Raw genomic sequence first — 13,654 nt, 5'->3', positions numbered from 1 at the left:
ACCGAGGCATCGCGGGTCAAGTTGTGTCCCTCTGCTGTTACGTGTCCCCCGTGTTGACGGAGTGTGACCAGACGCACCGTGTCTGGAGCTGAGTAATGTCCCGGAGCTGCGGGAGGCTGACGGAGAGGAATGGGAGCGCTTGTAAGAACTGGTTCTGAGATGAGGGTTAATTGCATACTGTGAGATAAAGGCCGGTAAATCCGGGGGAGAAATGGAGGAGTCCAACCTCTCATTCATCTTCCACCTTTTAGAGGAAGTGACCGGAACCAGAACCAGCTGTGGAGCAGCTCTGCCAAACCCAGACTGAGCGTTCACACACAGATCCGCTTCCTCTGAGCCAAAGGGTATGAACCAGGAGTGTGTTCCTCTGCAGTAACAGCCGCTCCTCTCCTGAGGAGACGGGAAAATTTCTATGCAGAGGATTTGATGGCATTCAGTCGCATAAACAGTATGGGAACGCTACTACAATTAGAGGGAGTAGATGAAGCTCCATCACTCCACAGAACACAGTTCCACTGCTCCACGGTCCGGTGCTGGTGTTTTAAACCGCTCTGGATGACCGTAGGCCTTGGGTATGGTGACATGATGATGTATAGAGACTCCACATAAAAAGGGTGTGTCCACAGAGATTAAAGAAATATGCAAAGTTGAAGCATTGGCTTCTCTGACAGCGGTGCTGCAACCGGTGTAATTTTTCTTTCAGGAGTGTCCATTCTGGTGTTTCAGCCCCTGTACTGTTTCCCCTGGGTTGCCAGGTATGAAACACAGGATGTTGCCATGGAAGTGAGCAGGTGAACAGTTATGTTACATTCTACTGGACCTTAAAAAGGAGAGGAAATATTGGCAATGCTTTTGAAAGATGGAGACGGTTTAGAACCCAGAAGAGCTGTAAGATGGATCCTGAGTTGGCTGAGTTTAAGATAAAAGAGAATTTAAATAAGCTGGTGAATAATGGTAATATTAGCCTCATAAACGGACCCATTTAAAGTGGAACCCATTTAAGAAGCAACCTCTGTCTCCTAAAATTACATTTAAGGTGGAAGGGAAAGATCAACATGGACCTGAGCCTCATCTAGAGAAACATTTAAGGTGAAAATGGGAAAGATGTCAATGATAAAGCTGGTAAATACAGGGAAAATGGCAGCGGATGGTTACATTTGTTGCCTTTCGTTGGAGTAGTAAAAGTATGTACACTTTTCGGGCGGCACGGTGGTGCAGCAGGTAGTGTCGCAGTCACACAGCTCCAGGGACCTGGAGGTTGTGGGTTCGATTCCCGCTCCGGGTGATGTCTGTGAGGAGTGTGGTGTGTTCTCTCTGTGTCTGCGTGGGTTTCCTCCGGGTGACTGTCTGTGAGGAGTGTGGTGTGTTCTCTCTGTGTCTGCGTGGGTTTCCTCCGGGTGACTGTCTGTGAGGAGTGTGGTGTGTTCTGCGTGGGTTTCCTCCGGGTGACTGTCTGTGAGGAGTGTGGTGTGTTCTCCCTGTGTCTGCATGGGTATCCTCCGGGTGCTCCGGTTTCCTCCCACAGTCCAAAAACACACGTTGGTAGGTGGATTGGCGACTCAAAAGTGTCCGTAGGTGTGAGTGAATGTGTGTGTCTGTTTTGCCCTGTAAAGGACTGGCGCCCCCTCCAGGGTGTATTCCTGCCTTGCGCCCAATGATTCCAGGTAGACTCTGGACCCACCACGACCCTGAACTGGATAAGGGTTACAGATAATGGATGAATGTACACTTTTCTGTGTAAATAGGTTGATTATTGCACATTATTCCAGTCGTTCACGTAGGTTGAGTTTTCCTTAAACTGGCAACCTATGCGAACGTTACAGGCCCCACTCCTTCACTGTGATTGGAAGATCTTTATAAACAGTGCGATGAGGAAAGTAAAACCAGAAAATGAAGGGTTCATTTTTAAATCTGTTTAATTCCAAAAAAACAAACAAAAAAAAAAGAGGGTGAAAGTGAAACAGAAGGCGTTTTACATCAGTCACTCGTTCTCTCCACTCGCAGATAAAGACAGGAACACAGGGCAGATGTTTGTTTATTTGATGCACTGTTGATGATGTTCTCCAGGAGTGTCCTCCAATGAAGAAAAGCTAAGGCACAAGACGTAGCCCCACCCCCCAACAACTGAAATAAACCCAAAGACCCGGAGAGAACGGTGTTCCGTCCCCAGAAAAACAAACAACAATAATATAAACAGAGAACGACAGATTCTCTGAAAGGCAATCGATCCACCAGAGGTTCAAAATAAAGTGAAATAATACAAAATAAAAGTCACAAAATCCGATGAGCACAGTTTTCCACCCGGATTTAGAAAAATCCCAAGTTTCTTTCTCTGTTTCTCAGAATATTCCCCAAAACCACGAGTAAACGCCTTCAAATAGAAGTATTTCGACTTGATGATGACATGCTGCGGCCAGAAACAGAAAAAGAGAAACGTGTTTAGATTTTCCGATTTCCCGTCGTTCCGACGTCGCTGCGTTTTCCCAAACACTTTCCTTTTTAACTTAGTTATTTACAATATTTTAAAAACATCTCTCCATTACAAAATAGCTTTTTTAATTATTATTTCATCATTTCTACCAAAAATAACCAGAGTACATAAGGTGTGTGAAATCAAATTAAATAAACATCATATAAGTTAGGGGTGGGTTGCCATCACCTCCCCAGAATATTCCCCATCCCCTTCCCAATAAAATAAAATAAATAATACTGGCTGTGTGCGGTGTACAGCTGAAGACCACTGTGACCTCACACAAAACACCAGTTTTAAAGTTAGAATTAAAAATAAAACAGAGCCATCCTTAAAGATGGAAGATCTTAGACATAAACACCGTGGAAAACCATCTCAGACTCAGTGAAAACACCTTAAATCTGTGGATATATTCCTCATAGCGGTGGGGACATGTCTCAGCCGTCCTCAGCGCCTGTGTTAGCGGAGGTCTGTAGATTTAAGATGGTGTCACTCAGTCGGAGATCGCTTCCCGAAGTGAAATCATGGGATTTTCGGAAAAACTAAAGATTTAAAATAAGTCGTAATTGTTTTCTCGGACCTTCACAAGCATCAATGATACAATACTGATGTGACGCCACTAAGACGAGCATAAAGAGAAGCGGACTCGTGCCGAATACATCAGGACGGTGTCGAATCCACCGTTTGTCCACTTCACTGCGAACACAGCACAATGAACGAATCAGGAATTACACACCACACCAAAAACTGCACTTTCACTGTAGGTTTTTTACGCATCTCAGTTGCATACGGAGTACAAGGCTGGACCTGGAGTAAAGGGGTCCTGGAAAGGAGGTGGCTTTTGGGGGAACACCACCTTAACTAGGCCTCAGGTTATATATTTATATTTGTATAATACAGTAAAGCCTGTGGGTCACACTGTGAGCTGAGTTTTCAAGTGACACTTTTTGCAGAGAGGACACACTTAAAAAAACGTAAAAAGTGTTTCAGCACAGTTTTGGACAAATTCTAAAAGATATTTACTTCTTAAAAGTTTCATACCACCTTAAATTCAAGACTTTTCAAGCTGAGGACGATGTGCCTCATTTTTACTAAGCGCTGTTTGACCTGTTGACTGTGTACAGAAGCCCAGTAGGGTCAAAGTCAATTGAAAATATATGTATATATATATATAAGCTTGGCCCAAAGTCCAGCACGTGTGCAATCATCTCTGCTTTAAATACACTGCACCCGGTCAGAAACCAGGCCGCTCTGTCATTACATTTATTTATGCAAGCCTTTGGGTTACGGAAAATCTGACCATCCATGCGGTTAACTTCTGGAATATGGGGATTCAGGCCCCACAGCAGGTCCCACTAAGATAGCAAGGATATTTGGCCCAAATGCGGCAGATGTGCAGTTGTCCTATGGCCCACATTTGGCCTTGACTCGGTGAGTCCGCTTGCCCCAGCTCAACCACAAGTCCAGGTGTTTCGTAGATCAAATGTGGGCCCAAATCAAGTCCAGCTCATGTCCGACTCAGACCATATTTGCCAGTGCCAGTGCAGTGAGACAGATTTGGCCCGAATGTGTCTGTGATCTGGGCAGAGATAATGATGCACCAAAATCTGGAAAAACAGCAGATAATCTTTGACCATACTTATATTTTTTTGTTTTGTTTTGTTTCGGATTCATCTGTGAAAAGGACTGAGCGTGCAGTTAAAAACTAATCTATTTATTTAGTTTCATACCATCTTAAATTCAAGAGTTCCAAGCTGATATATAATAACCCAATCACCAGCTTCGCGTTCGTATTTCCCGCTCCACCTTAAATGGTACGTTAGTTACATGACGTTCCACCTTAAATGGCAGAGCATTTACTTTCATTCCACATTAAATATTCTGTGCATCAAGGCCAGAAAAGTGGAGGTGCCACATTTTAACTGTTACATTTAAGGTGGAATGGAAAGCCTAGGTCCAAGATGGAGGAATGGTACTTTGAAAAAAATAAGTTTAGGTGCTGTGCCATTTAAGGTGGAACAGAAAATTATAAGGAGAAGCTCAGGCATCAGAATGCATCAGCTGCTACATTTAAGGTGGAATGGAGAATGAGAATAAGAAGCTTACGGCACTGTAATGATTTAGTAGGTTTATATATATTTTTTTATAGCAGAAACGGTCCTGAGTCTTTGTTTTGGTCGGGAATTTTCGATGCATCCGTTGCAGGAAACAAAGACACTTATTATTTAACCAGGTTTACACCCAACAGCTCCATTCAAACTGAACTGATGCTCGTGTATAACGCAGCACGTATCAAATCAACCTAAAGATAATAATAATAACGAGCAGCGTGAACGGAATTTGGATTTTGGAGCTCGTACAGAATCACAACGGTCCAGTTCCAGGTCATTTTTGTTGGTGATAACGGTGAGAATGAAGCTAACACTAGTTTAATGGTTTTATTTGTTTTCGGGGCGAAGGCCTTTGTAAATAAAGGCAGTTTGTTTTTACAAAAAAGGTATTGATCGAGCTGCAAAAACAGCATATAGACATTAGTCATTGACTAAAAAAATACCTATTTTATTTATAAACACACAAATAAACAGCCGACTGGAGAACGCTCGTCCTGAACCGCGAACCCCCTCTGCGCCTGGGAGAAAGTAAAAAGACTTATTCTTTTAATAATATTTGTGTTGTTTTTTCCCCCTGCGTGAGCCAGCACCGCTGACACCTTCCATTTCAAGTCATGTTACAGGAGGAGAAAAAAACAGAGAGAGAGAGAGAGAGCGCAGCCCAGCATGTCAAAGAACTGTCTCTCGCCCCCATCGGTGCTATTGTAAATGTGGGAGTGGCCTTGTTCAGCTATATTTAGCAAGTAATGCACATTCACTCTTAAAGAAAAGCCCAGGAAACTACTGCTATGGTTGTGACAAAGTGCAATAATGACCACAACCAGCAGGAGGCCACAGAGAGCTTTAAAGGCTCATCTGTACCAAGGGATTGAAAAAGGACCCATCGTTTATTTCATTTCCAGTCAAACACGCTCGTGGTTCTGAGACACTCCAGCATCAGTCTCTTTTCTCAGTGTGGGCTTCTGATTCTCTCCGGCTCCACGTCCTTTCAGACCCACAGCGGAAGGAAGGCTACAGGCAGCTGTGGATGGGGTTCGATCTGGAGTGAGGTTAGAGCTGGGGACATTTTTGGGGCCACATCTGGGTCTTATTTTCTTTATAGGGTTAATCGGTTCTAATTTTAAACTGACCTCTGAATAAATAACCAATATTTAAAGGCTGTTTTGACTGGAAATGAATAAACGAGAGGTGGTCACTGACTTCAGCTCAGTGCCGTGTGTGTGTTAATGTTTATGTGTTTGTAGTAAAGACAGTCTCTCTGTAAATGTTCACGTTTTGGTCACACCACCAAGCATTAAAGTCCTTTCTTTTCTCGCAAGAAAATGAACACGACGTTCAGCGTCCGGCAGGAAAGGCATCTCGTTCTCGTGTGTTTTAGCGAAAGAGGTTCACTCACAGTTTTTTCAGGGTTGTTTTTTTTTTGTGTTTTGTTTTTTTACGTGAAATAAATAAAAGAGAAAAGCACTCACGTTATCACGTGTTTAAAAAAAAAACACCCGCCACGTCTCTAAAGTCGCCCGCCCAAAGTTTTTAAGAGTTCATGGTTTTCTTTGTCGTTTTCTCACATCGTCTCAGAGAGACAGAGAAGTGAGCCGGTGCTCAGACTCAGACGAGTGATGATACAGGAATAAATAAATGAGAAGAGACGCTAAAAACAAGAGAGCACAGTCCGGCGAGGCGGGAGCAGCTGTAGGGCTGGACGATTCTGGGGGGAAGTTGTTGAGAGGATTAAATGTGATTATTTTTCCTGAAATATATCTCCTTTTTTTGCTCAGGTTCCTCTTTCTGTAATAAAACGTTCTCCTGTTAGAGCTTGAGCAGCGTGGGGGCTACGGGCGGAGGGTTTCTGTCCACCCCTGGTCATGTGACATGCTTTTGTTGACCCTCTAAGTGAAAACACCTGGACACTTGCTCTAAATGCACCAGTTAATTCTCCATAGAACGGGTCTCCCACATGGGGGCAGCCATGTTTAAAATTGGTACAAGTGCATGATCTCGGACACGTCCAGGGCACGAGGTGTCGGTGCAGAAAGTTGTTTTCACTTAGAAATTCAACAGAAGGCTATAGCGGCCTTTTAAAACTATGCTCTGTTCCGTATTCGCTCTTCTGGGAACTCTAGGTCACTACAAAGTGCACTATTATAGGGAGCAGTGTTAGTGAAGGTAGTGAACGATTTGAGACACCACCTCAGAATTATCCTCAAGTTAATTCGTGGTGCACTATGGGATTGTTTGTGCACTGAATATGCCATACTTTCTTTACAAACACTGGTGGGACCCTGAAATAGTGCACTACACAGTGAACAGGGCACAGTTTGGGACACAGGCTTTGACCTGGTCCAAATGTTAATGAGAATACTGGAGTGGTCGCCCACTTAATTTATGCAGACCGACCAGGACCAAAGTAATTGGGCAGCGGTAACAATCCTGGATCAACGGTATCCATTCCAGATCAGCAGTATTGATCAATGTATCGGTCCAGCCCTGTTAGTGCTGCTGCTACCTGCCAGAACGGGCAGGAGGAGGGGGGAGCTGGGACTTTGGGTCGGGGCTGAGCGAGCTCCACGTCGTGTCCCTGCAGCTCTGGAGCAGCTCGCAGCCGCTGCTGCTGGTCGTGGAGCAGACGTCTGTGGCAGTCCAGACCTCCGCCACCAGCCGGTCAACCCAGCGCTCCAGCCCTGTGCCTGTCAGTGCTGCGTTCTGCTCTGCCTCCTCCACCTCGCCCAGCACCACTGGGATCTTCAGGATGGGGTTCAGACCGTGGAAACTCTGCTCCATGTAGCTGTTCCCCGCAGGACCGCCGTGCAGCTTCAGAGCGTCCTCTACAGGGGGGGAGAGGGAAAATAAAGCATGATGAGCTGTGTTTGTTGTGTGTGGTCCCCACCCTAGTGGATGTTCGTGTCCCTGTGTGTGTGGCTGTGTGTGTGTTGTCCTCACCCTGGCGGATGGGCAGGTGTTTGTGGTGCGTCAGGGGGGTGATGAGGAAGCGGGTTTCGGACACTGGGCTCCAGTGGTGCAGGACTCTGAGGGTCCAGATTCCAGGTCTGAGCGGGGTGGCCAGTGGGGGGCGGTAGTGAGTGAACTCTGCGCTGGACTCGATGAGGATGTCGTACGTGGCGGCGATGACGTTGGTGGGGTCGATCCACACCACGGTCACTGTGACGTTCGGACCCTTCCCCCACTTCTGCATCCCGACTGGCTCATCCATGGGACCCATCAGATTCCCGAAATTCCGGAAAATACGCTCCTTGGCGTCCCAGTCTGTCCCGATCTGAGGGAGGAGAAGAAAATAATGTTTTGTTATGTTACAGTGGCATGCAACATTGTGCGAAATCAGGTGAGGAACACACACACACACACACACACACACACAGTGGACTTTCTAAACAAAAAATAGCTGTAGGTTCACTGTGGGTCTCGTTAAGGCCGGTCCAAGAAGGCCGCAGTTTATAGGGACAATAGTATATTAACTGGAGCCTGTGCGACTTTTCTGACTGTGAATATAGATGGCCAACAGGGGGCGATACTATATGTGGGTACATAATATATATATTATACATACAATGTGGGTAATATTGACTGTCTAGGAATTGTTGCTGTCTAAGATTACTTAAAGTGGAAATGTCTCCAAATTCAGGGACGACTCACCGCATGAAAGTAAACATAGACTGTAAGTGCTACAAAACTAAACAACTCAAGTTACAAATGTGGTTTTCAAACAGTGATTAAAAGCTTATAGACAAATTAACAAAAGTCAAACAAACAAAATTTGTTTTTTTTTTTCCTCAAACATATCGTTCCACCTTAAAATACGAGGAGCTCCCGAATGTAAACAAACCAGAGACAACAGTGTTTCCCTATAATCACAGCCATCCATTTTAAAGCGTGTCTGAGCTTCGTTGTGTTTGATGCTAACACTCTCCCTGAAATTTTACTCAAAAAATTAAGAGTAAACGTAAACCAAGTTATCACATATTCAGATAATAATGGGTTAATGTATATATTCAGAGACTGATCCACAGTTCCACTGCTGTCCTCAGCACCATGAAAATAACTTAACATTCACTAAATGACACCGAGTTCTCCATGTTTCTCACAGCAGAGTGGGGCGTGTCCTGAAGTATGAATATAATTTTAGCAGTGATTAAGATTGCCGACATATGGGAGTGTTCGCTTTGTGGTTTGGCGGATTCAGAAGACTTTGTGTTTGATTACGGCATGTCAGACATCGTCAGAGCGACTTTCAGTGACATCGTTCCTTTGGGAACGGGGACCTAGGCTTACGTTTTCTAGGGAAGTTAACCCACCGTGTCCACAGTGGGTGCAGCATAGAGCGGCCAAGACCAGTCCTATACAGAGGGGTGTCTACACTTTTGGACAGAAGGGTTATTGAAGGTCTGAGCACATGGCAGCGATTGGGTCCTGCGTCAAACTGGCGTCAAACTCTATGTGGTTACTTGTGGCGGTGGAGATGGAGGAGGAGGAGGAGGAAGGGGAGGAGCCTGGAGTTTTCTAATGCCAGCACCCTCAGGCTCTTTCTCTCTTCTCTGTATCTCTCCCCTCTTTATTTATCCCTCTCTCACTCCCCTCTCTCTCTTTGTCTCTTTTCTTCTGTCCTCTTTGTGTTGTTTTCTCTCTCTCTCTCTTCTTCTCTTTGTTCTGTATTTCTCTTCTCTTACTCTGCCATTTTCTTAAGTCTCTCTTTATTCTCTCTGTACATCTCTGTATTCATCCATAACACTCTCTCTCTGTTTATCTCTCTCTATTTCTATTTTCTCCCACTTTCAATCTGTTCTCTCCCTTTTCTCTGTATCTCTCCCCTCTCTCACTCCCCTCTCTCTCTTTGTCTCTTTTGTGTTTCTCTCTCTCTCTCTCTCTCTCTTCTCTTTGTTCTGTATTTCTCTTCTCTTACTCTGTACATCTCTGTATTCATCCACAACTCTCTCTCTCTGTTTATCTCTCTCTATTTCTATATTCTCCCACTTTCAATCTCTGTTCTCTCCCTCTTTCACAGCTCTCTCTCTTTTCTGGGCTCCAGATGATGCTTAAGTGTTTTACAGCCCCGTGCCCTCAGGCTGTCTCTTCTGAGCACGCTCAGTACACCAGGGATCATGGGTAATAGCACCCAGGTGTGGTGGGCCACTTTTATTTGGACGTGCTTGTGTAAGGTGGAACACGGTTCCTCTGAGTTCTGAGGTGTGTGGTTGGGGGTAGATGCCAGTTATTATATTATATTACACCATGTGTTCCCCCTCCTGGGTTCTAGATCCTGGGTTCTCTGAGAGGATAAACCCGCTGTAGTAAAGCGAGGCAGGGCTGGCGGCCGAATCAATGAAGACTGTCTGAATTATGGGCTGTTTAACCGAGTGTGTCAGGCACAAAGCGCAGCAGAGTGAGATTACCAATAATATTCGGACGGCAATTTCCCCTGGCTGCGCGTATAAACTGCCCGAGTGTTTTTTACTGCACTGGCAACGAACAAACAGAGCATTGTTTTCTCTCTCTCTCTCTCTGTCTCTATTTAATCAACTGCACCATGTTCTCTACAACACACCACCTCTTCACCATCGGGGCATGAACGAGCTGGATGAACTCCTCCTGACTTACACACGGCCTTCGCGGCAGAGATAAGGGGAAATGTGATGGTGATGATAATATCTTAAATGAAAAATAAAAACCAAGAGCAGCGGCCGGTTCAGGGCGATGAGTGTGAATCAAATCAAAGGCAAACAGCGCAGTCCTAGTCCGGGTTCTGTCTTCTACCCAACAGAAGGTCTACTTTTAACTTCCAAAGCAGCTAGAGATGAAAAGACTTTAATACAGATTTAAAATCATGGTTAAAAATGATGCATTCTGCTCTGGGTTGCCAGATATATCACGTTTTGTAAAGAAAGTTAGGTAAATGTAGTGGAATTCTACATTGAACGATCACTGGTGATCACTTTGTATTTCTGCAATTTCAGAATGTTGCTCTGTATACTTCCTCATCCCCATTTCACCCTGCTCTTCAACGGTCAGGACCCCCACAGGATGCTCGCTCAAACAGGTGGACTACGGTCAGTGCTCCTGTGTGGTCAGTGAGTGTCGATACCAGGTCAGTGCTCAGTGGTCCTGTGTTCTCACCTCTGCGTACTGCAGCCTGTTGAAGCTGTTGGGGGGGTTGGTGAACTTAAAGAACTTCTTTGGCGTGACCCATGTCTCCAGAGTCTCCAGTTTGCTGGTTGCCAGATTGGTGGCGTGGTGTTTAACCAGATAGCCCTGAAACTCATCAGCCAGGAAGTAGATGTGGACAGATACGGGGTGACCCATCGGGAAGAACCTGAGGAGACAAATATATTGACAGGTTTGAGCTTAAAAGGAGATGTATTCTAGGGTCCTGCTTCAGTCTCCGTATGTCTAAACAACCCCTGTTAGGAGCAGCTGGTTTCAGCAACCGTTCCTTTAAATGATAAAGAGCCGCTCGCAGTTCACCCCGACCCTGAGCGCACAGCAGTGAGGAGTGAGGTCTCGTTTTACTCAGTTTTAATCTGTGCTTTTATTTCTCTTCACTAGTTGCACAGGTATTGCTCACTTTGACCTCTCCTTATATATGTGTGTGTGTGTGTGTGTGTGTGTGTGTATAAAATGTACTGTGTATTGTATCACAGTGGAAGAGGAGGTACTAATCCCTCAGTAAAAGTAGAAGTAACGCTTCTGTATGTGATAGTACCCCCATGAGTTTAGTTTAAGGAGGTGATGAGAGATTCCAAAAGCCCACACTCTCCCCCTCAAAAGATCATCAGTATTCTAACTGAGAGTAAAAGAGCTCCAAATGCCCCCTCTCTCTCTCTCTCACACACACACACACACACACACACACCACCCCCCACGACAAACAGAACAGCAAATATTTACAGCATCGCTGCCCTCAGGGAGGCGTCCTGCACACGGTCATCAACAGAGACTCCTTTCACGGCCCCCCTACCCCACCCCACCCCACCCCTCCCATCCATGATGTCAGAGCGTCCAGCCGAGGAACACAGCCCTGCCTCAGTACCCACCACCCCCCACCTCCTCCAAAAAAAAAGCAACAACAGCTCCTTGTCCCCCTCAGAATCCCTCCTCCACTCCAGCCCTTCCACCTTAAAACCGACTACGCATTCAGCAACACAAGCGCTGCTGTGTTAAACCACCTGGACTCCACCTTCGTACAGGACTCTGTCTGTCACCTCCGCTTCAGGGCAGTGAGGTCAACAGCTATGTTACCATCTCTAATATTGCTCATTAATAATGACTATACACAGTCTGGGGTCTGAGGACTGTACTGTGGACAGTGGGATCTTTCAGTTTGGGCTTTAAAGGAACGCTAGGTATTATTCGTACCTTAAAATTACAGCTTCAAAATCACTGTGACGCTTCACTGATCTGCAAAATCACTGTGACTCCCCGCTCAACACTCAACTACTGACCTGCAGCGGTTGTCCGAGCTGTCCCCCTGCAGGGAGCCGGCCGCCCGGGTCAGTCCGAGACGGGCGAACGAGTGGAAGTGAGTGAGCAGTGTGTCGCTGAGGCTCTGGGCTCCGTCCGCTTCATCGTAGACGTTCTCCCAGTACGACCTGAGCCCGGGTGTCCCCTCCGGAAGGCCCCCGAACAGGAAGGCGTCCAGCTGGTTCACAATCTCCTGATTCACGCTCGCTTCGAACTTCCGAGCGAAAAACGTGGGTCTGCTCGTCTGCTGCAGAGAGAGAGAGAGAAGACGTGGGTGAGAGACTCTCCAGCTTAACAGCGAGAAAGAGAAAAGGGGAGGGAGACACAGTGAGAGTAAGAGAGAAATAGAGAGAGGGAGAAGAAGGGGATGTGAGACACAGGGAGACAGAAAGAGAAATAGTGGAGACATGGTGGAGACACAGTGAGACAGAAACGAGAACCCGAGCCTCTCTCCATTTCTCTGGAGATGTAATTGACGGTAAAAAATATAAAAAAATCAAAGTGGAGCTATCTCTGGCAGAACGCACGACTCTTCTGCTCACTTCAGTCGACATCCAGCGCCCCCGTCTCCCCCCTGCGCTCGGAAACACAAAGAGGAAGAGGAGGGGGAGGAGGAGGAGGAAGAACACTCAAAGGAAAAAAGAGGGTAAAAATCATCCGTGCTTGAAATAGTTTCAGTCGGAGAGGATTTATTTATTTATTTACTTCCCTGAAAAGATGGAGAAGTGGAAAAACAAGAGATTTCACACCGATTACGTTCCTACCCCCACCCTGGAGCAGGAGCGAAGGAGGAGAGACAGCGAGAGGGAGATGAGAAGGTGATTTAAAGCGCCGTGTCCGGGAGCTCTCTCCATTTTCGGAGGCTCCGGCGCTGGAGCAGATCATGAACAAACGCAAAGTGCCACGCCACGTTTCAAGCCCCCGTCACACGTCTCTTTGTCTGCCTTCCTTCAACAAAAACGCGGCGCTGTCACGGAATAATTACTCAATGCCAGCCGACCGGCCTCGGCCTTCAGCCCTCAACGGCCTGCGGACCATCCCCCAAAACGTCCTTCTTCTTCTTACTCCCTTTCTTCTCTCTCTTTCCCACACAGGCCTGAAATAATTAACCCTTAGAAGTCTACAGTTAGCAGCACAGTTTGTCCTTCCTTCTTTTCTTACACTGTCCTTCAGAGAGTCTTTAATAAAGGCAGTGTTTCTGAGGACCTCAAAAGACCCTCGCTGGCTCTTTCTGGGTTAAACGGATCTCAGTGATGGAGAACCTGTTGTAAAAGTCTCCCCGGACCCCGTCACTGTGAGTCGACTTTAGTGTCGGGCACTCGAGTTAGCGGCCCGAGTTCGAGTCGCACTTATGTTGCACACAAACAGATTTCAGAACTTCGCTACTGACTCCTGACTCGACTCGGACTCAAAAAATAACGTGCAAATATAAGCATCTGTACATCATCATCATCATCCAGCTGCGAAAGATATCTCTCCCTCTGTCTCTGTGTTCACTTTATTTCATTGATTTGGGACACAGCCCCCTTTATTTGTTGTGTCTTGTTACGTTACGTGTACCACACAGTCTTTCTGTTTGTGGTATTGACTCGAGACTTGACTCGGA

General features: G+C 46.1%; 1 protein-coding gene across 1 annotated transcript in view; it reads right to left on the bottom strand.

Annotated features, from left to right (window-relative positions):
- Positions 1-1,917: 1,917 nt before the first annotated feature.
- xylt1 (xylosyltransferase I) overlaps positions 1,918-13,654 on the bottom strand; it is a 60,830-nt gene continuing 49,093 nt past the window's right edge. Inside the window, exons 8-11 of the mRNA XM_066641964.1 lie at positions 12,030-12,295; positions 10,705-10,900; positions 7,519-7,852; positions 1,918-7,403 (exon numbers count right to left, since the gene is read on the bottom strand). Of these exons, the coding sequence (XP_066498061.1) occupies positions 7,081-7,403; positions 7,519-7,852; positions 10,705-10,900; positions 12,030-12,295 (1,119 nt within the window). The 3' untranslated portion in view covers positions 1,918-7,080. The remainder of the gene's footprint in view (positions 7,404-7,518; positions 7,853-10,704; positions 10,901-12,029; positions 12,296-13,654) is intronic.

The sequence above is a fragment of the Hoplias malabaricus genome, chromosome 13, assembly GCF_029633855.1.
Source record: "Hoplias malabaricus isolate fHopMal1 chromosome 13, fHopMal1.hap1, whole genome shotgun sequence".
NCBI lineage: Eukaryota > Metazoa > Chordata > Actinopteri > Characiformes > Erythrinidae > Hoplias > Hoplias malabaricus.
This window is presented reverse-complemented; position numbering and strand designations above follow the sequence as displayed.